The sequence below is a fragment of the Equus quagga genome, chromosome 6 (assembly GCF_021613505.1).
Source record: "Equus quagga isolate Etosha38 chromosome 6, UCLA_HA_Equagga_1.0, whole genome shotgun sequence".
Taxonomy (NCBI): domain Eukaryota; kingdom Metazoa; phylum Chordata; class Mammalia; order Perissodactyla; family Equidae; genus Equus; species Equus quagga.
In genome coordinates, this window is record NC_060272.1 from 71,995,684 (window position 1) to 72,017,913 (window position 22,230).

At 48.1% G+C, this 22,230-nt stretch overlaps 1 protein-coding gene across 4 annotated transcripts; it reads right to left on the bottom strand.

The window, feature by feature from the left end:
- Positions 1 to 397: 397 nt before the first annotated feature.
- On the bottom strand, positions 398 to 21,403 carry ALOX5AP (arachidonate 5-lipoxygenase activating protein). 4 transcript variants are annotated; one of them, XM_046663670.1, is made up of 6 exons: positions 21,258 to 21,403; positions 14,916 to 15,015; positions 9,284 to 9,354; positions 9,080 to 9,157; positions 5,646 to 5,727; positions 398 to 864 (listed from the first exon to the last, which is right to left on the bottom strand). In XM_046663670.1, exons 1-6 carry the CDS (start codon positions 21,325 to 21,327, stop codon positions 702 to 704), a joined length of 564 nt encoding a protein of 187 aa, XP_046519626.1. In that variant the 5' UTR covers positions 21,328 to 21,403; the 3' UTR covers positions 398 to 701. The 4 variants fall into 4 exon arrangements, with proteins under 4 accessions (XP_046519626.1, XP_046519628.1, XP_046519627.1 ...); XM_046663671.1 differs by lacking the exon at positions 398 to 864 and adding an exon at positions 2,554 to 5,412; XM_046663672.1 differs by lacking the exon at positions 9,080 to 9,157.
- Between the last annotated feature and the right edge of the window lie 827 nt (positions 21,404 to 22,230).

Consider the following 22,230-nt stretch of genomic DNA (forward strand, 5'->3'; position numbering starts at 1 on the left):
ACACATACTAATAAATATCTTTCCACTGTCATATGGATTTTCTGTGGCTGAGACGTGCGGAGGGTGGGCTGGGAGGTCAGAGGGCAACACTAGACCTGTCTGGAGTTAGGAAAGGCTTTCTGGAAAGGGCAACGCTTCAGCTGTTTAGTGCTGTTTATTTGCTCACTAAGACATTTCAAATAATACATGAAAATACAAACAATAAAATAAAACTCACCCCAAATCTCTTCTCCCAGAGATAATCACAGTTAACGTTTTGGTGAATACCCTTCCGGGTGTATGTGTGTGTGTGTGCTGTGTAAGGATGCTGTACTGTTTACTATCATCATTTCGGTTGAGGAAACAAACTAGTCATTCAACCGTAGCAATAGACCCACAAAAAACTCAACCACCAGCCTAAAACGCATCTCTGCATTTTATTTTAGGAAAACATAAATCTGGTCACAAAATATCTTCAGAAAGCAGGGTAAGTCAAGAAACACACAGAATGGATCTGAGTAACAAATCTGAGGCCAGTGCCATTTTTAAAGGGTATCGCTGACACAAAGTTACTTTCTTCCAGGAAAAGCAAGGTTAACTCAAGATGCGAAGCCCAGATGGTCATTAGATTTACAGCAATCTAAAGAGGAGCCGTAGGAGTTGAGTTATGATGATTTAGGTATTGATTAGATGAGAGCACCAACCCTGTATTCAGCAGAGAGTTAGGGAATGAGAAGTAGAGGGGAGATGGTGGTGGTTATCGTCTTTATGTAGTTTTCAAAGTCACTTCCGAAAAAGAGGATGAGATAATAGTTGAATATTCCAGCAAGGGACATGAGGAACAGGAACAGTATGATGCGTTTCCCAAATATGTAGCCGGGTGTGCTAGAAAAGAAGGAAGGAGAAAACTGTAGAAGCAGCACAAATGACACCAATTTAACAAAAAATGTTATCACTTTGAGAGACATGGGGTTTAAATTATAGCTCTCTAACTCAAGAAAGCTCCATTTACTTCATATGAAGGATGGAAGTGTCTTGGCTATTATTAGTCATTGAACATATTTCAACACCAAGCTAAAAGAGCCGGGCCTCAGAGCCCGTCCTCGTTAGGGCTGTGCTGTGCGGCTTCTCCGTGTGCTCCTGACTTCCTGCTGAACTCTGCTCCTTGATGGCGTGAAGGTGGCCCCTTCTGTTGGTCATCAGGCATTCGGACTGGGGGTTAGGAACCCCATCAACTCATTAAGACCCTGTCCGCGGCTGCTCCTCTCCAGGAGCCTCTGTAAGAGCTGTGTTGGCAGCTGTGTGTATAACGCAGGACTTTAAGTGCCTCTATGAGAGAAGTGATGGTTTACATGAGCCAACAAGGGTGGTGGAATCTAAAAGGTGCTTTGGCCTCTGGGGGCTCAATCTGTCTCCTGGGGCTGCCTGAGAATAACTCGCGCTCAGTCTAACGAGAGCCGGGCCCCAGCACTGGAGGACAGGCCCATACATTTTAAGTGAACGGAGGGACAGAGACTTGTTAGCACACTCATATCCTCTCAAGGGCTCTAAATCTTAAGCTGCTTCGGCAGGTCATCAGCTGTGGTCAGGAGGCATGTCCCCAGTGATCTGTGACCACCTAATTGTGCTTGGTGGCTACCCTGGCTTCCTTCCTACTCCGCAGAATCCTTCTGTGACTGTGGTGGCTGGGTCTGTGTGTGCGGCACTCACATGTTTGGAAAGTCCAGTCAAATGACTCGTTAAGGCTGTCAGTAAAGAGCCCAGCAGGAGGATGCTTTGACAATCAGGATTGCTCAAGAATAACCAGTTCCACTAAACAGGTGAGTTAACGCTGCCGAGCCTATCTCTTGTCAAAATCAGGGAGAGCAGAATTTGGCATCCACAGGTTTAACGTTAGAAATTTTATCTTTCTGAAAGGGACCCCAAAGGTTCACAATGTAAGTCATAATTTTCCCATGTCAAGAGTTTGGAAGTCATTCAGCAGTTGAGTATCAACCTCCTTGCTACTCTAAGTGTGGTCCGTGGACCAGCAGCATGGGCATACCCTAGGAGCTTGTCAGTATCGCAGGATCTCAGGTGCCTGCCTGTATCTACCGGATCAGAATCTGCATTTTGACAAGCTCCCTCCAAGACTCGCGGGCACACCAAAGTTTGAGAAGCACTGCTGGCTCACGCCGCCCCTGTTCCTTGGCCAGCCGTGTCCTTCTCTCCTCAGTTTCCTGTTCTCAGTCATGCTCATGAAGTGAGACATTCTCTCTCTTTAGCGGGGAAAAAAAAAGGTGGTCCCCAAAGAGAGTGTTACGGGCTGAACTGTGTCCCCTCCAATTCATATGTTGAAGCTCTCAACCTCAGTCCCTCTGAATGTGACTGTATTTGGAGATGGGGTCTTTAAAGAAGTAACAAGGTAAAATGAGGTCACTAGGGTGGACCCTTCTCAATATGACTGTTGTTCCTATAGGAAGAGAAGGTTTGGACACAGATGACGCACAGAGGGAAGACCGTGTGAAGACACGGGGAGAAGACGGCCACCTACGAACCAAGGAGGGAGGCCTCAGAAGGAACCAAGGCTGCGGGTACCTTGCTCTTGAACTTCCGGCCTCCAGAACTGAGACAATAAATGTCTGTTGTTTAAGCCCACCAGCGTGTGGCACTTTGTTATGGTGGCCCTACAGACTCATACAGAGAGTTACCTGCTAATGCTGGTAAGGAAGTGAAAAGAAAGGAGTCTATTTTTCAGTCAGAGAATAGAAGGTTCAGAGAAATTAAATTGTGAAAAGTCAAATATTGTGGTGGCTCAGATTTATCACATGAATGAGGTCACCATATGCTCATTACAGAAACAAGAAAAAGCGATCTGTGAAGCTGTTTCAGAACGTGCTCAAGATAAATCTGCAGTGAAGAATGAAATGGCAGTGCCTACTGAGGAAACAGTGGTATTCTTGAATTTGGGCAGGATTTTCCAAAGGACTCAAGGCACGTCGCCCCAAAAGGAGATGGGTCTACGGTGCTTTAGCTCTTTCCAGGTGGTGCAAAGGGCGTGGGAGGCAAGAACTCAGCACATGCCCGTCACTCAGCACACGTGCAGGGCTAAGTGTGCACGGGGGCCCCAGCCTGGGCACTTCATTAGATGCATCTGTAAGTCTCTTGAGCTTGGAGATGGGCTATGGCCCTGGGAGGTGGGCACGGTGGGCACGGATACAGGCCCTGCCCCAGGCTCAGGCAAAGCCACAGAGAACCTGAAAGGAGGGAGAGCCCAGAGGGAAGAGCGAGGGACCTGGACAGTGCACACAGGGCCTAATTAGACTTTGAGAATCAAGACTTCTCTCTTATTGTTTTCAAAAGTTGAACATAGTTCTCTCTAAATAGGATAGGGAAGGTCAGAATTAAACTATTAAGCATCTGTAGGGACCAGGCGTTTTATATCTGTGACTTCATTTAATTCTCAAAACCATTCTGAGAGGTATTATTAAACTATTTTCCAGCTTCAGAAGGGGGGATACATCAAGGGATGTGCTACCTACCCTCTGGACCAAAAATGACCCGGGAACTTCTGAATGGACAGGGCTAAAGCAACTTCTGGGGAGGAGCAAAGATGATCTTGAGCCCAAGGGAGAAATTCCTGGGGAAGATCTCACCGGGCAGTATCTTCCTCAGTTGGTGAGGCCAAGGACTAAAGCAGATCCCTGGGCATTAGGGCACCAAGGCGTCTGCAGAATCCAACTGTGACACAGCCCAGGGACAAAGGGGAGACACGCAAAAGAGGGGAGTTCACAACGGAAGAGGGTATTAGCAAGTAGTTTCCAAAGGCAGAGCTGAAAAATGCCCTGGACCTAGCCGCAGAGCCCCTGGGCTCGCCTCTACCCCGGGCCATGTCTTGGTCTAGATCAGGATTGGCCATTTCGTCTAGCAGGTATCATTTCTATGGAGGACAGCTGTGCAGAAGTCTGTGCGAAGTATTGTGAGGCTGCATTTGGTCTCGGCAGGAAAGAGCACCACGACTGAACAGTACTGAAGGCCGTGGATGCAGGAGAGGTGAGCAGCATCTGGAACAAGCACAGGTAGTGGGTAAAGGGGCTCATGGGACTTCTTACTACATCTCATAGGGGAGCCCAGGGAGGGATTTAAGAGGTTAGGCCATTGACATGTCAATGAGGTCGAGAGAAATGTGATATTTTTAAGATTTTAAGTCTATATCCTACTGTTTATTTTTGCCACCTCTGTTTATTCTCTAGTAGTAATTATCTTTAAAATGAACAGAGCCTGTGGATAAATGGACAAGCTTTGTCATGCCCTGCAGATCGTCTTGGAATTAAAGCAATTTTGAGATCTCAGGCAAGTGGTGACAGATGAAGAGAAGAACAGTGGCTGGGCCGAATCCCTGAGACTTTGGGGGAGGTAGACGGGGCTGCATAGGAAGCCAACCCAAGGGAACAGAACTCCCTTATTTCATAGACAGACACTCCGCCCCCCTCAACTCTCGACAACAGGCAATTCCCCGGGGAAGGGCAGAATAGAGGTCTTCCAGGGTGAAAGAGAATAAAGAATATCATTAGGAGAGTGTTGATAAGGATGCGAGAGGTAATGGAATTGTGGTTTTGGAGGATAAATAAGAACACCACCAGAGAGGAGTGAAGAAGAGATGAACACAGGGGAAGAATTGCTGTGAGAAGAGTCATTCTTCTCCTGGCCGCAGCCCTCCATTGAACCACCATAAGTCATTTAGCTTCCCAGGCCCCCAGGTTCTCCAGATGCAGTGCTTTCACCCGTCAACCTCCTGGGATGTCACTGCCTTTGTCACCGCTGAAGGATGCTATCTAAATGGAGAGCCCATTAACCAATAGAGAGGATGCTATTGTAAAAGACAGAGAGGGATGTGAAACTAGACAAGGAAGAAAAATGGTGGGGAAGGCTGGGGTCAGCGTATGGGCGGCAGCCTCCCGGAACCTGTTCCCGGCTCTCGGAGCCCTTCTGGCACATTAAGAATTCTAATCTCTAAGGAACTGGTGGCGTACTATAACTTGAACATTTCTTCTGTAAGTATCATTTATTTTGCTAAAATCCAGATTTCTCAATCCAGGTGTAATGAAAGTATAATTGCTGCTTTGGGGCTTTCTGTCTGGCAACAAGTAGAAGCAATGCAACAGTCACTCTATTCACAGTCTCCATCCATTGCGTGTTATTGCATCTTGTTTTCTCAACATTCTTTCTGCCGGTCCCCAGAAGATCTGTTACTCAAGAGGACTTATCACAAGGTGCAAGCTTTAGTTCTCATTTCTCTGGGCAAACAATGAAATGTTTCACTCACCGGAGGCCTGGAGAAGCCCGACATAGAAAGTCATTCAAGCCCCAGACTCTGAAGGGTGGGAGCAGAGCGTGTGGAGTTGCAAGGAATGCGCAGTGCGGGGTGTTAAAGCATCCTTTGTGGGCCCAACGCTGTGGGGAGGAATTTTTTAATGGGAAAACTAGTGAAGTCCCCCAGCTCTATTTTCAGAGGCTGCAAAGTGCAAGGAGAAAAGGATGTGGGAGCCTCGTCAACCTTCACCCTCCCACTCCAAGTGGTCCCCCAGAGCCTTAAATGCTAGGCAGTCTATTGTTGTGAATTATCACGCTTCCTGCTCAAAAAGCATGACTCATTCCATGGTTCTTAAACAGTCCCAGCGGCCTACCTCTGCGTTCTCTCTCCCAGATAGCCCACGAAGTACTTCTGCCTCACGAACAGGTACATCAGCCCAGCAAAGGCGGCAGGAACTAAGCGGAGAAAGGAAAATGCCCATGTCAGTTTCACAGACGCCAAAACACGCCAAGTGAATGCAACATTCATATAATCGTTATGCAACTAATGTTGGTCACAAAATCGAGCAGAGGCCTCCTGTTCTGACAGTCGGGGCTGATGTGAAGAGCAGCAGAAAGCCTAGGGCTGGAAGAAAGCTGAGAACTTGAATAACGGTAATGTTACCTGTATTGTGGTATAGTCGACAAAGTGTTTCACATCCATCATCTAATTAGAACCCCTTCCACATGACCCAGATCATCTTTCCTATTTCCAGACAGAGACCCGGCAGCCCGTGGAAACTTGGGCTCGATTGGGCAGCGGGCTTGTGTAAGACTGTCAGCTGTGAGTGTGGGGGTGAGGAGTGGGAGCGGGACTTGAACCCGGAGCCCAGCTCTAAAGCCGGTTTTCTTAAAAGTATCCCCTTCACCTGTGAGCCCCCACGCAGTGCAATGCTTAACCTTTTCTGGACAATTGCTACCACTCAGAAAAGGCTTCTGGGAAGGAGATTCCCTCTGGATTCTAGCCCTGCGAGGAACAGCCACGAGCAGCCCCCAAATAACCCTACGGAGCCCTGAAGGCTTGGAGCGGAGAGTTAGAGAACCCTGTTCCCCCAGGACTACGACGGCCTTGAGCTAATACTTAACTTCGTCCCAAAGGACTGACTGCAGCTTTCCTGCCTCTCAGGAATCACTGTGCGGGGGAAATAGGGGCACAGACGTAAAAGTGCCTTGATAACCTCCTGGCATTATTCAAATACCAAATTAACTGCGTGGACTGAGCACTTTCTACGCCAGGTACTGCCTCAGGCACTTTGGCAACTTGGGTCTCCTGTCCTCCCAGCCATCTGGTAAGGAGCACATTTTTGTCACCATTTGACAGGTGAGGAAATTAGGCCCAAGGAAGTGTGTTTGCCCAAAGTCCCCCACCAGACCAAAAGACCCGTGAGGACAGCTGTGTTCTCCGGGTAATCATCTCTGTGCCTGGCACAGTGCCTGGAAAATATTCACTTTCAAAAAATACTTGTTAAATGAATAAATAAATAAAGGTCAGACAGGTGGGCCAAGGAAGAGAGAGAATTTGAAACCAGGTCTGTCTGATTTCAAAACGTTATCACCACCACCCGTACCATCAATAATAACATTTACTGGACTTCTATCGTTAGGTTGAACTACATATGAAAGTGCCATTTTTGTGAGTATTGGCAGTTTTACGTGGTTTAATCCAACATATGCCAAGTGTCAGGGGCTTGACGCACATTATCTCACTTAATCCAGCAATGAGTGTCCCCAGAATGGCCTCCACTCGTCAGTCCCCAAGACCCATGTTTTGTTTTGTCTTGTTTTCTTAAAGACTGGCACTGGAGCTAACATCTGTTGCCAATCTTCTCCTTTTTCTTTCTTTTCCCTGAAGCCCCCCAGTACATAGTTGTATATCCTAGTTGAAGGTCCTTCGACGCCACCTCAGCGTGGCCTAATGCGCACTGGCCTGTCCACCCCCAGGATCCGAACTGACAAAACCCTGGGCCACCGAAGTGGAGCACGAGAACTTCACCACTCAGCCACAGGGCTGGCCCCTAAGGCCCATATTTTTTTCACAAGCCCTTGCCTCCCAAAATACTACTATCAAGTAGCAGATAAGAAAAGCAAAGCACAAAAGACGCTGCTGTGAGGTTCATCCTATTCTCTGAAAGTCACAAAATCGTCACAATTCGCCTTGGACACAGTTTTTTCCGGTTTGTGGCTCTGCTCTAACTTACCAGCCTGTCCCTGTTTCAGTGAGAACTAGGTTGAACACGAGCTAGTAGAAATCAGGGCTGGAACGTGCTGTGCTTGTAGCCCTCACCCAGGGAACAGTGCGTGCCCCTCGTGTGGACTTGGGCTGCTTGGAACACCAGGAGGGGCGTCATGGGTTCAAATCCGGGCTCTAAAATTCTGAAGTTTGAGCAAGCCACTAGGCCATCTAGGTCTTGGGCTCCTGCTCTGTAAAGCAAAGGGTTGGGGCTAGAACGATTTCCAAGGTCCCTTTCAGCCAAAAACATTCTACAATCTATGATATTCCTAAGAAATGAGGATTATCAAACTGGGTTTACCGAAACATTTGTCCCCGGGCAATGACAACACTTGTTTGGGCAGGAAATGCACATTTCTGAAACACCTTCAAACTCCCTTTGTGTTTATCTAGCTGGACTAACTCTAGATTCCTCTGCATCAAGTATTATCTTCAACATGGAAGGAATAACTCCTAGCACGAGCACGGTTTGACTTGATTTTTCAAGTAACGCCAGACACGTTTCTTATTTAACTCAGGATAGAAAGTGGAAAATAAATAGTGAGCTTACTGACAGCCTTATGGAGCACAGAAGGAGGCCGAGTGGTGTCCCTGAGGTGGTTTCTGCTGCCATCCCTCACCTCTGTTCTCTGTCACTGAACTTTATTCTTTTCCTCATGGCACTGCTCACTCATGGCACGAATTTATCCATTCACTTGTTTTCTGTGGTTCATCTCGCCAACTGCTGTGTGCTCACCACCATCTCTTTTTAGTTATCACTGTGTATCCAAGCACAGGGCTTGTCACATAGTAGGTGTACAATGTATATATATTATATAAATGAGTAAGGTAAAAGGATATTTGTGAAAAATACAGGATGTAGCCCAAAAGACCTGGGCTCTCATCCTGGCTCTGTTATTCACGTCGAGTAACCTTGAACACGTTACTTGACCTCCCTGAACCGAAGTGTCCTCAAGGACAACAGAGGGGAGTACTATCCACTCTACCTGCTTTATAAAGTGGGAGAAGATGATGGGATTAAATGGTTCATCAGAGGCCACTGGTGGCCTTTTCTTACGCGCCCTGCTGGACCTCAGTGTGGAAGCTGGCCAGGTCATGCCAGGTCTCCACCAGACATAGTGCCAATCTCCAAAGGGGACCAAAAAAAATGATTCTGGTTTCCATTTACGTTTTAATCAACTCTGGGAATCAACTTGCTCAAGTCAAGACTGTGGGTTGCTGATAACCCTCAGACCTGGAGACCAGCCTGTGGCTCTGCGGACACAGCTCAGAGAAGGACTGTCACGCCAGAAGCTTATTAGCAGAAGAGCCAAGTGACAGTAGTCCCAGAATAGATCCCTCAGGCACTCTCATTTATAATGCCCTTGTATCTGAGCTAACACTGCTTAAGGATTCTGAGTCACATTTAGCTTTAAACCACCCTGTCAGCGCAGCCGCCCTCAACCAGCCGCCAGGGAGCAAGCATTAGCAATGCATTATCGCACCCACTCTGCGCGGGCACAAAGCGTGCCTGAAACGCGACCTCCCCGGGATTCTCACCTCTCCGGAGCTTCCCAGATCCGAGCTGGAGGTCAGGCAAAGTCTTTTCAACAAAAAGCCTGCGCTCGAACCTCCCTCCTCAGGATGCATGTTTCAGAAAGAAACACACAAAGAGAAGGCTGAGTTACCTTGGCTGCAGAGTAGAACCTCCCGCCTCAGGATGCATGTTTCAGAAAGAAACACACAAAGAGAAGGCTGAGTTACCTTGGCTGCAGAGTAGCCCGGCGCTCCAGAGCATGACAAGGAAAGTGGGGTACGCGTCTACACAGTTTTGGCTACAGAATAAATAAATAAGGAGAAGAAAAATCAGAAGACATGTTACCACAGTGTAGTCTGAAAAATACCTGAAACCCCAAGCTGATAATCACCATGGCACATGGAGCATGAACCTCATTCATAACTCCACTTACATCCACCCTGTAAGATGTGGCAGCCAGCCACCACGTCAGAAACAGACAGTGGTGCACAGCCAACACACGTTCAGAATCCATTTACTCTTTTCCTCTGTGAAGCCTGTCGGAGACTTGCTTTCCTGATGGATTTGCTCTGGCAAGGTTCCCGCTCCTGGCTGTGCCAGGGTGCCTCTTGGAATTGAAAAGCAAGCAACGCAGACACCAGGGTTGTGGTGGCAGCCCGGGTAGGGGTGGCAGGGGAGAAGAGCTCAACGAAGGAAACCTCTGTGTCAGACACACAGGTCAGCTCAGACACGCAGACCAGGCTGAGGAAGGAAGAGTGAGATCCAAGCAGTAAAGAAAGCAGGGTTGATTTAGAAAAGCTGATACTCCGAAAGTTATCTTGCTAGTAGTCATGGCTGCGTGTGGTGGAGGGGTTCTCAGTCTACGCCTGGCCCCATGCTGCTGTGGTACTCTTTCGTCTCCTTGAAACTCACTGCGGTCTTGAGGGTGCACATGGCGGCTGTGTGAGTTTCCTGTGGCTGCTGTAACAAGTAGCCACAGACTCAGTCGTTAAAACAAGACAAATTTGTTATCTGGAGTTCGAAGTCTGAAATGGGTCTCGTTGGGTTAACATCAAGGTGTCAGCATGCCTTCATTCCTTCTGCAGACACCAGGGAAGAATCCATTTTCTTGCCTTTCCCAACTTCTAGAGATCACCTGCATTCCTCGGCTCGTGACCCCCTTCCAACCTCAAAGCCAGTAATGGCCAATCAAGTCTTTCATATATTGAATCGCTTTGACACCAACTCTTCTGCCTCCTTCTTCCACATTTAAATGACCCTTGTGGTTACATTGGTTTCTAGCCAGATAATCCAGGATAATCTCTTCATCTTAAAGTCACTGGTTAGCAACCTCAATTCCCCCTTGCCATGAAGCATAATCTATTCTTGGGTTCCGGGGACTCGGATGTGAACATCTTTGCGGGGGTCATTAGTCTGTCTACCACAATTACTCTCATGTCTCAAACAAGAAACTGAGGTTTGGAGAAGTTGAATAACTTTGCCAGGGTCACCCAGCTTTGGAGTAGAAAGCCGGGATTCACACGCTGGTCAGTCTAACTCTAAAACCAGGTCTGTTACTTCTTCGACTATACTAAACTAAATAGCGAGTGTCCTCTTGAGGAGTTATCAGTCTAGATCAGGACAAGCAATAAGCACATCCATGGAGAAACAACATGAAACATGGAGGCATGCAAGGATTTGGGGAAATGCAATAGAAGAAGGGAAAGGGTACAGGACCAGGACTTCACCCCTGAGACCTGACCTTAACCAGCTATTTGTCGTTGGCAAAACAATCTCTCTGGATTTAGTCTCCTTACCTGTAAAACTAAGAGACTGATCATTAACAACTAAGATCCACTTAAGCTCTAAGAGTCGAGGGTCTGATGTACTGTATAAGGCCACATATCGACAGTATATTTACAAATGTTAACCAGTGTCCTGACAAATTATTATTATTCCAAATTTTCTTTTATGGGGAGTTTTGTGTCATTTTTTCTGTAAAACAAAACTGATAAACCCATTTTGGTTCTCATTCCTTGAGGTCTAACTATGAGCTACCCCCCAGGTCTCGCAACAATTCCCTGTGCTACCCTACTTTGATGCACCACGCTATCAACATTTTTATGGAGAAAAGGACTCGTTGCTATTTTTGCTTTCTCCACCTTTGGGAATAAGATATAGAGGCACTTAAATTAATGTTTCATTAGTTAGTTTGGGTTTATTTAAAATAAGTAAATATCAGTAATAATAGCAATAGTGTCAATACTAATCAATAGAATCAATGTAGCTCTATCACTTTCAAATAATTTGACAAGTCCCTGCTACTTGGAACTGAGTCCAGAATGGATTCTGAGAGGTGCAGGGGAGAAGGGACATCAGGGTGGCGTTTCCCAAAATGCATTTTGTGAAACACTAAGCCCTTGATATGCTCTGCAAAAAAAAAGTGGAGGGATCTTTAGTTAAACAAGACTTTCCCTTCTTGGAGAACCAAGAATGACAGTGTCCCTTGGTAGATTAAAGGTTCTCAAGTCTTGCTGTACAGAATTTGTTCTTCCCTGTGACACTTGTTAACAGCCCACGAACTTGCAATCTACAGGACACATTTGAGAAAATTACATATCTCCAGAGACCCATCACTCTGTAACCTGCGTTTACCTGCACTCATGGGGAAGAATCTTGGGTCAGCTAACCAGGATTTTTCTCCAAAAGTCAAACTTTGACTGCTCTAGCCACGCTCACCAGCTGCGAACAGGGCTTTGAACTGCGTTTTATACACATGAACAGAGAGTCGAGGTCGAGATCCCTTTTATCTCTCAAACCCTGACTCAGCTCTGCCCTAGTGGGAGATGGGGGGTGGGGCAGACCATTAACCAAGCCCAAGTCTCAGCTGATGGCCACACCTGGCTGGGATGTCTGTTTATCAACCACCCCCAATATCTTGAATTGTCTGTTTCAGTCAACAGTCATATTTTATGCTGAAAAATCTGCATCAGGCTTTTCAATCCACCAGCGTCATTTATCCTTTATGCTAGTTTTCCTTTATGGCCACAGTCTCTAAACATTTATGATCCCACACCCTATCAACCAAGAGTTTTGATTACGCAACCCCATGACAGGTATGTCTATGTATATATTATCTACACACACAACTCTTGACCTGTATATTAAAAACAAGTAAAGCTTAATTTCTTATTCTTTAGACAGCAAGATTAAATACATGTTCTTTTCTTCTTGCCCCTCCACAGCTCATCTTGCACCCCTCTTTGGTGCTTTCGGAGGCCCTGGTGAAGCTATTGCTGGAGACCTACTTCTACTAGATGAACACTGCGCCCATCCCCCCGACCCCCAGCAGCTTCCTGGCAGAGGCAACCAGACTGGGGCCTCTGGCTTTGGGCAGCATGCACTGAGCTGCCGCCTTGATCTGAGCAGCCCCTTTACCACCTGCCACAGGGGCATCTGCAGCCCCGTAGGCTGCGTCAGGAAGGAAGTGGTCTTTGTAACAGAACCACAGCAGCGTCGGGACAACCTTATCTTACAGAAAATTCTCCTCTCCCCCCGCCTAGTTCCTACCTCTCCACAACTCACTCTCCTCCCCTCATTCTTCTCCTTCCTCTCTCATGGGGGTTAGGTGGGAAAGACATGTGGGTTTTGGGAGCCGGGCTGCAGCACCCGGGGGGGGGGGGGTGGGGACCTCTGGGTAGCACCAATCACCCACCACTCTGCTGTAGCTCCTTCTTACCTCAGGAACCCCACAGCATTGCAGACCTTCCAAACCACCCTTCCAAGTGATGCAGCGCAACCCCCACCAAACGGCGCTTCTGCAATCCGGAGGCTGCGGGGGGGCCAGGTCAGGCACGGCGGCTTCATAGAAGCCAGCCAGTTCACCCGTGGGAGAAATGGCAGAAACTAGACGGCCTGGCCTGCTCTGTTTCCTCTTCATTGCTGGCAAAATGGAAACCTAACTTCTCGCAGGGACAGTGAAATTCCACCGCACGGCCGCCCTGCCCAACTTCTCCAAAATGGACAAGCTGGGGAGTTCCTAAGAACAAGGTGGAACTGGTGAGAAGGCAGTGATCTGGGGGGAATAAGCTTCTCTTTCCAAATTGGTAGAAGAGTATTAATGTTTTCTTTGGATTCCATTTTCAGAGAGGTTTTGATGTTGCCCTAATCAAAGATGCCTTCTTGCACCTCTTGCACACGGGTGGGTCTCCAGAGAGCTCTCGTATGTTCCCCTCAGATGTCACCAGAGGTTGATAGCACCTTACATGCTCTTCCTCTCGTAGGAAAGACAAGCCCATGTGTCTTTCCCACTTTCTCTACCCTCCTTTAAATGGATCTAAAATACCTTAAATCACATCTTTAAACTTCTTCAGTTGATTCTGAGAACTCATACACTGAAGGCTCAAATGTTAAAATAGAAATCTCCCTGTGGGTAGTTCAGGAAAGGATTCCTTGAAATCAGACTGCCGGAATAACCCTGAACAGGAGCGCTCGGCATAAGGGAGCGGGACCCAGAGCAGGCGGGGTGGGCTTTAGAGAAAGGGGTCTGCATGGGGCGCCCTGGGGGCCGTGAGGACCCAAGGGCAGCCTGAAGCACTGAGCCCAAAAGGCAACGGTCCCAGAGAGGGTAAGGAGACCAGGAAATTAGCCTGTGATGATCCTGCAATGCATCCAAGAGTTGTTCGGACCAAGTATGCAGCAGTTTAGAAGCTGCGGGACAAAAGGGGCCAATGACGAAAAGTGGCAATGGAGACATCTTCCCCATACCCACACCTCATTGAAAAAATAAAAACTACCTAGACGAGGAAAAGGACTGAAGACAAAGCATGGTGGTGAGGGTGATGAAGGCCTGTCCAGTCGAGATCCCTTGAAGTCAGTTCAACTTACAGGAAGCCAATGGTACCCCTGAGCGTGGCCCCTTCCTCTCAGCTGCTCCCACAGAGCCAGCAGGGCACAGAGCCCCGACCCTGCAGTGTGAGTCCTCATCCCTGAGTCTGCTTGTCCTGTCCTTGCCGTTCTAAAAGTACTGCTCTTATGTGGCCGTGACTCTCCCTTTGAAAGGATCTCTGAGCACACCGCTGAGCAGAGACCGAAGGCCAGCTCCCTCCCTAGCTCACAGCCGAAGCCCACCTTTCTGACAGGCCTCTAGCCACAGGCACAGGGAAGCCGGCAGACAGGCCACTGGCATGAACACTCTATTTAAATGCATTCTGCATAGAGGAAAAACGAGTGTTTGATTAACATCCATTCGAATTTGCATCCCAAATAGCATCCATCTCCTTCACAAGCTGTTCAGGTACTTTCAAACAGCGTTTTTATTCAAAAGTAAGGAATGAGAGGGGGGACGCAGTTGCACAATTTCCCCATTCTTTCTGTTCTTGTTCTGGTTGCTCAAGGAGACCCGGTGTTATGAAACCTACTGGCGTCGCCTCCAGTCTTTCACCAAGAGGAACGCGAAGGGGCAGTGAGTTGAAGGCTGCTGCCAGCACGTCCTCCTTGCGGCTCCTGAAGCCAGCAGATGAGTAATGCTGGTTTCATGGTGGTACCTCTGGGCGAACCCCGCAGGAAATTGGTCAATTCCGTGACTGAAGGACTGGTTCAGAGGCTTTCGGGAGCAGGGGGAGCTGTGGTGATCTTACCTCCCCTCACCTCCCATATCCTCACTTCCTTTCTTGTAACACTAGCTCTTACTAAGATGATAAAGGGTGTCCACAAGCCCTCCCAGGTGAAGTTCAACCTTCCCAGAAAACCCCACCCCCTGGTATTCTGGAGGTTATCCAGACGGACAGGTGGCCTTGAGGATGGTCATCACTCCAGCAGGGAGGCCCCTGTGCCCATGCCCTCACTCTGTTAGCCAGCAGCATCAGGGTTTGGACTCACTTGGCAGTGTAGACCCGCTCAAAGGCAAGTGTTCCCGTCCTCTGGAAGCTCCGCCCATTCTGAGTCTTGCTTTCGTGTTCCACCTTGTGGGCGAAGAACCCTGCCAGACGGAAACGTTTGGATTTGGGTTACAACGGGCGTGTTCATGAGCCTGTTATCCTGTCATTTACTAGAATGTTAAATGTTTCCTTGACTTGACCTCCAAACAGCCTTAAATGTACTCCATCAAACGTCAAAAGTTTATTTAGCAGCTATTCCCTACTAATTACTGCATTTGGTGTTGGTGATGCAATGGTGAGCAAGACATAGTCCCCATTTTCTCAGATCTTACAGTTGAAGGAAGTAGACAAACAAGTAGATCAGAAATTACACTACAGTGATTCTTGCCGAGATGAGATTGGGTGAGAACACAGTGCTATCAAGGGTCAAAGGAAGCAACTGAAATAGTGTGTTGGTCACAGAAGGATTCCTAGAAGAAGTGATATCTTGTTCTGAAGAGCAAGTAGGAATTAGCCAAGCACATGGAGGGGGCAGGGGACAACAGAGGAGACGACTTCACTCTCGTGGAATGGAATACGCAAAAGTCCAGGCGCAAGAACTGTCTGCAGTTCAGTATGTCCAGCTTACAGGGTGGGTGGGGGCAGAAGGGGGAGTAGAACCCTGTAGAATTACAAACAAGGCCAAAGAGGTAGGTGGTGAATTGTTCTTTCAATGACATTTATCTATTTCCACTTGCCATGTGCCAGACACTTAGCTTGCATCCAAGAACAAAACACACCAAGAGCCTTGGCCTGAGGAGCTTATGTTCTGGCGAGGGTAGAAGAGGAGACAGACCATACACAGTAAACAAAATACATAAATTAAAATTACACAGTGCCAAGTTATGGACAAAAGGGAAAGTGGAGCATAAGAGGCTGTTGGAAGTGCTTGATGGGAGGGACAGAGTGAGCCTCAATGAGAAGACAACAAGGGAACCAAGGCTTGAAGATGGTTGAGAAGTGCCCACTGGGTTTAGCAGCGTGACAGTGACCTTGAGAGCCATGTTAAGAAATTCAGAATTTATTTCCATCTTGAGAGCAACAAGGAGTTATAGACAGCCGTAAGCGGAGGAATGGCATCATCAGAAAGCCACTCTGTCTTCAGTGTGGTGAGTGTTTAGAGGGGTGAGACCCAGGGCAGAGGGAAAAGATAGGAGGGAGCTGATTAGGGTGAAGGCTGTGGGCTGTGGGGTGTCAGAGACACCAAGGAGACGGAACCCGGTGGGTTTGTCTATGGCTTGGACAGTGAGGGTGGAGAATGAGGGTCTTTCTATTTTACTCCTTTACTCCTGTTTCAAGAGTGAAAAAGGGAAAAGTGTGATTTTCAGGGATCCACTCACAAGGTCCCTTTTTATCAACTTCATATTAGCCTCCTCAGAAAGATGTGAAAAGATGCCTTATCAATTGTGTAAATGAGTAAAAGCCTCCCATGGTTTTCTTTTTTGCAAAAGTACCTTCCTTTCGGAGAAGCGTGCCCATCTGGGGCACGGCTGTAGGGCTGGCTTGTATGAGCGGGTCTACCACCCTCCAGGCACTTCGGGAGGCACTCAACACACATTCTCTTACAGGGCCTGCCACCAACCCAACAGTGAAGAGGGCAGCACTGTCCCCACCTTACAGACAGGGACACAGCGGCTCAGTGATGTAAAATAACCTCTCTGAGTCACTCCGTTGGAGCAGTGAAGCTGGGGATTGAAACCCAGGTGGGCCTGAGGATGTTTTTCTGCTCTCACTGTCACATCGAAGCTCGCCGCTCGCTCCATAGGCTACCCCGAATTTAAGCACACATCTGTCCGTTCTGAATGTCTCTTCTTACCACAGAATATAGCAGAAAACTCTGATCATTGTCTTTCCAGAACCCAAGGTGATGTCCCTTGCCTCTGAACATGTAAACAGGGAGCATGTTAAGTAAGTCAAAGGTTATTTCTGCAACCAGCAGCACAGCTTGGCGGTACTTCTCTGAGTCTGCCTTTCTTCTTCCTCGCCCTGCTCAGAAACACAAACTCCTTCCTCTTTTCCAAAGGTTGGCCTCTACCTGTGACCCTGACTCCGTTCCTGCCACTCTCTTCAGCTCTCTGTTTCATCAGTATTTTCCCCATTTCCTGACCCAACAGTCTTTTTCTCCTCCTTCTCTGTACCCTAGAAATACACTCAAATCTTTCCTACCCTTAAAACCAAACAAGAACAAGCCTCCTTCAGTCCCATCCTACTCGGTGTTCCACTCGGCTCCACCTCTCTTTCCTTCTAAGCGAAACTTGAAAGAGTTGGGCTACCCTTGTGCACTCCTCACCCCCCACTCACAGCCCAACCCCTTGTTATCCTCGACTGTGTTACAGACACTATGCGTGCAAAGACGACTAACACACTCATCACGGCTAGCTGCTGACATCGGGTCCAACCAGAGACAGACACAGAGGAGAAGGCTGCAAACTGTCACTATGCATCCTGCAGAATCTACCACAGACGAGAATGCACCACGTGCTGGGCGCTGCTGGCTGCTTCACCTGCGTGGCCTCACGCAAGACCTTCATCCACCTCACACGGAAGTCACTGACAGCTCCACTCCTCAGCCGAGGAAGCTGAGGGCCAGAGAAGTTAAATAACTTTCTCAGCATCACACAAAAAGATCTTGAGATTTCAGTTAACCACAAAGTTAATATGAGCCAGGAGTGTGATACAAGTCCTCTAAAGAATAACTCATACTTAGATTATTTTAATAGAATTGGTGTCTGGATCTCAGGAACAGTTTCCCTGCACAGAAAACACCTACCTGCGTCTTAGAAAGAACACGGCAAGATGGACAGGGGGAACCCAAGACTGGGGACTCTGGAAACCAAGTCGTTTGAGAAATGAGATGCCTGAAGAAGGGATGTTACAGCTGACTTTGTACAATAGAAGCAGCAGGCATAGTCTAAGGTTTTCCAGAGAACAGAAACAGGACCGCTGGGTAGAAGTTACAGGGGAGCAGATCTCAGCTCAGTACAGGAAAGAACGACTTGGGTAGTGAGCGCTTGAATGAATCTGAGGTGATATATGTAGTGTAAGCGCCTACTCTTTAGAGTAGGTTTGAATGCCAGTTTCACCACTACTGGCTCTAGGACCTTCAACCAATGGTCTAGCCTCTCTAAGCCCCACTTTGCCTATCTGTAAAATAGGATTAATAGTATATAGTTCATAGGGTGCAAAGACTAAATGAGATGCATCTATCTACACCCCCTGGGAAACCAGGCGTTGGCAGTTCTGGTCCAGGTTTCCTGGAACCATGTATTTTAACCTTGTTCTGCATTTCCAAATCTGCCTTCTGCTGGACCAAGCTGGGAGACGGCCACAAGTTCAAAGATCTTGTTGACTGAAGAATGTTTGAGAGGCAGAGGGGGAAGTTCCCGAGGCGGGCGGGGCCCCGGCCTCTCCAGGGGAAGCAGGCTCACACAGCATACTGAGAGCACAGAGCCCCAGCACCGCATGGACACATGCGGACTGCACCGCCTTGTCTTGGGACAAAGAGAAATCGTGCAGTGCCTGGCAACAACATGCAAATATTTCTTAAAACTAACAGGAAAGGTTTGGAATGCTCTTTGGGGGATAGGGGGAGAAAAGCACCGTTTTTGCATATATTCTGAACCCTATAAGGTAGATCCATGGTTTCAACACTCAGGTTAATTAGCATTGCAAAGAGAGGCTCTGGACATAACATTTGGACCTTTGTGTTGGCCTAAAAACTCATGGTGAAAACAAGTAGCGATGTTATCGCCTAAGTAATTTGAATTTTTCTTGTTCCTCTACATGGACACATTTGACTGTTACAAACAAAAAGCCCTCACGTGGTGACCTCAGCATCGGACAGGAGGCCTGGTCTCTGCCTCAGAGGGGAGCACAGCTTATCCTGAGCCCCTGAGCGGGTACGCAAGGGCTCCTTCTGTAGCTTCAAAAGGGCAGCAGCCTCTCCCTTCTTGAAGCACCAGGGGACAGCACTGAGTAAAGTCATTCTGCCCACATGTTGTCCTAGCTGCTCATGGGGGTCTGGGGAGGGACAGAGGCTGTGATGTGGGGGCCATGCTGTCGACACCGCTAAATATGCACCCCAGGCATCTGTCTACCCAGCGTGAAGAAGTCTCCAGCCCAAAACAGTAGTTCCGCGCTGGTCCATACTTGTCTGTCCCCACCGGCAAACCTCCATCCCACTCATCAGTTTGTGGAACTGTTAGCGAGGCGGCTGTGTTCTGTCATTATCTATCTGAAATGGCCTGGCAAAAGGCAAGGCCTTTCAATTGTGGCTAGAAACACTCAGACATTTGCCCATCTATGATCTCTCCTCCCCACCTCGCACCAAAGACTAAGACTTAATCCCATCTGCTGAAAATAATTAGAAATCTCACCATCCACCTCAAGTCCACTCAGGGCATGCTATGCCACTGCGGAAAAGCCCAGCACCCGCTCCACAGAGCAGGGCCAGGTCCTGGTGCGTCTCAGCTGGGAGAGATGAAGAGACCATTCCCACTTCAAGACCCTGCAGCTTCCCCCTCAGCTCTGATCAGAGAGGGAGAACTCAAACCTCCCAGCTGAGCTTGCCCCATCGGCACAGGTGGGTGAGAGGGCACTGGGGCCTCGTCTACTGACACTGGTCAGCTATATTGATGGGTACAAGGGGAGGGCCAGAAGGGAGGCCCTACACAGAGCTGAGCCATCATTGCCCACCCCCACAGGGAGTGAGGGGTCGTTGCAGGCTTCTTGCTGACGTCGCCTGCCCATCTTTTCCCACTACCCCTTCCTTTCCTGGGAGGCCTGGACCGTAGCTGTCCTGGTCACTACTGTATCCCCATGTGCCCGGGACACTGCCTGGCCCGGAGAGGGGTCCCTGCAGGGATATGCAGGTTGAATGAATGAACCCCTTGCCAATTTACAACATCAAGGGAGCCCAGGCCTGGTGCCTGCATAAAATAGCGGTGGCTTGAGGACATGGCAGCCCAAAGAATCCATTTGTTCCCTCTCCGAGCTGCAATTCTATTGTGTGTGATACAGTATGAAAATGTTGGGGTCAGCAAGCTGCGAAGTGTTGTTCCATATACGAAACCTACTCAAAGTATGTAAAGTTGGGCCTCTCTGGAATGAGGAGGCCAAGGGGAAGCCAACCAGCAGCCTCTGTCCACCTTCAAGTTGGGGGAAAATATTCAGAATATTCCAAATTGATTAAATACTCAAATTTCCAAAGTGTGACAGTGTGTAAATATTCAGTAATTACCGTTAAGTTCCAGAGCTGCCCTTAGTAATTACTCTCCTTTTCCCTCTGTCTTAATAAACTGCAAAATATAAAGCCACTGGAGAGACTTATAAAAAGAGTCTGTGGGGGCCGGCTCAGTGGCATAGTGGTTAAGTTCATGTGTTCCGCTCCAGTGGCCCAGGGTTCGCAGGTTCAGATCCTGGCCTTGGACCTAGCACCGTTGGTCAAGACACACTGTGGCAGCATCCCACATAAAATACGGGAGGATTGGCAAAGATGTCAGCTCAAGGCCAATCTTCCTCACACACACACATAAAAAGAGTCTGTGGCAGTCCTAACTCAGAACTTTAAGGAACTTTACACAGTCCTGCTTTTTTTAGGTGTGGCTACCTTGCTTGGTTTTTTTAGTGACAGCCGGGTTAATGGAAATGCAAATCCCAAAGAAGATTTTCCCTCTCTCTCTCTTTATGTAAGTATATAAAGCATATGAAAAATGCTTCAAAAAGCATACAGTGCTAGAGAAAAAAGAAAGTATTACAAAGAACATGTTTATTCAAAAGAAAAAAAAGCAATACAGAGGTAAAATAATGATAAGGTGATTTCCCCTTCAAACTCCCCAAATTCACTTTTTTTTCCAGCCTCCCGGTGACAGGTCACCACAGTGGCACTGAAGTCAGCCCAGCTGCCCTCAGTAAAGCCCAGTGTCTGAGTGAACATAGATCTCACTTTCCCTGCCTAGGCTTCTTGCCTTCCGCCCCATCTCTGGCCACAATAATTAATAAAGATGCTGACTGCAGACACCTCAGTGAGGGCCTCTGGAAAGCCTCCAGGTTGCTGCCCTGACTCTGCAAAGGTAATTAGTCATCACCATGCAAGTGAAAGAAAGGCCAGGAGAGGGAAAATTCCAAACTCATGCAGAAGTGCACACACCCTAGACATTCAAATAAAAAGAAACACATAGAGATAAGGCAAAAGTGCGTGCGAGCACGCATACACACACACAGAGAACTGTGTAAGCCTGACTTACAAACAACCAGCAAATAAAATCCACCCTGTGTTCCCCCCCGAGTGAGGGGCTTCCCTTACCGTTCTGGATCACGCTAATGAGGGTGACGATGGCCAGGAGGACAACATTGCCCACGGTTTCTTGATCCATGTCCGCTCCAGGCCCCCTGCAGTGAGGACTGCTCCAGCTCCGTGCCACCCCAGGACTGCACTGTGCAGGAAGGGGAAGTGAGGGCCTGCACTCTCTCTTTCTTCATTAGAATTTCCGAAGGTCCCAGCACAATTACACAGTGCGCCTTCTTCTTCTTTTTTTTTTTTAACTAGCCACCAAAGGTCCTTCAGCACAACCTGCCAGGAGAAGCACGGCTAGGGAGAGGAACAGGAAAGGAAGAAAAAATTAAACTTGTTTTTTATTTGTGGAGCACCAAAAAGATCTGTATCTGAGTACTATCTTTCTTTCCTTGAATTTCCGGGGAAAAAAATGAATACCTTACACATGGCAGAGTCCAGAGCAGCAGCCTGATAATAAAGCCTGGATGAATGAATGAACGAATGATGATGAGGGGGGAAAGCTGTTGGCTCCATTTCTACAGGAAAAAGGCAACAGGAGAATTAAAACTAAACCAAAGAATTTAGATAAGGGGCAGAAATGGAGCTGCAGATGACCCTGAAGGAAAACTTCCAAACAGGATGGCTGGTTAAACACCGCAGCCGCTTCTCTGAGGTCTTCGTTGAGAAACCTTCCCTGGAATCTTCTCAGCGTCATAAGAGGAGAGAGAAGGTGTCGGAGTGGACCTGCTGGGGGTCCAGGGGGGTAGGTGGTCTCCTGGCATCCTACAGGACAGCTTTCTCCGTGTATATGCAACGCCTTGGAAGTTACATAGAAAACGCAAAATTCTTGCCCTCCTCATCCCAAACGAACAACTCTTTGGCAGTGGTTAAGAGGAGCTTTTCTCAAAATCTCACTCTGAAAGAAAATGTTGGCCACTATACTTCGTGGCAGTGGGGAGCTGCATCTCAGTGTGGGAGAGGACAGCATGCAGAGAAGACAGCC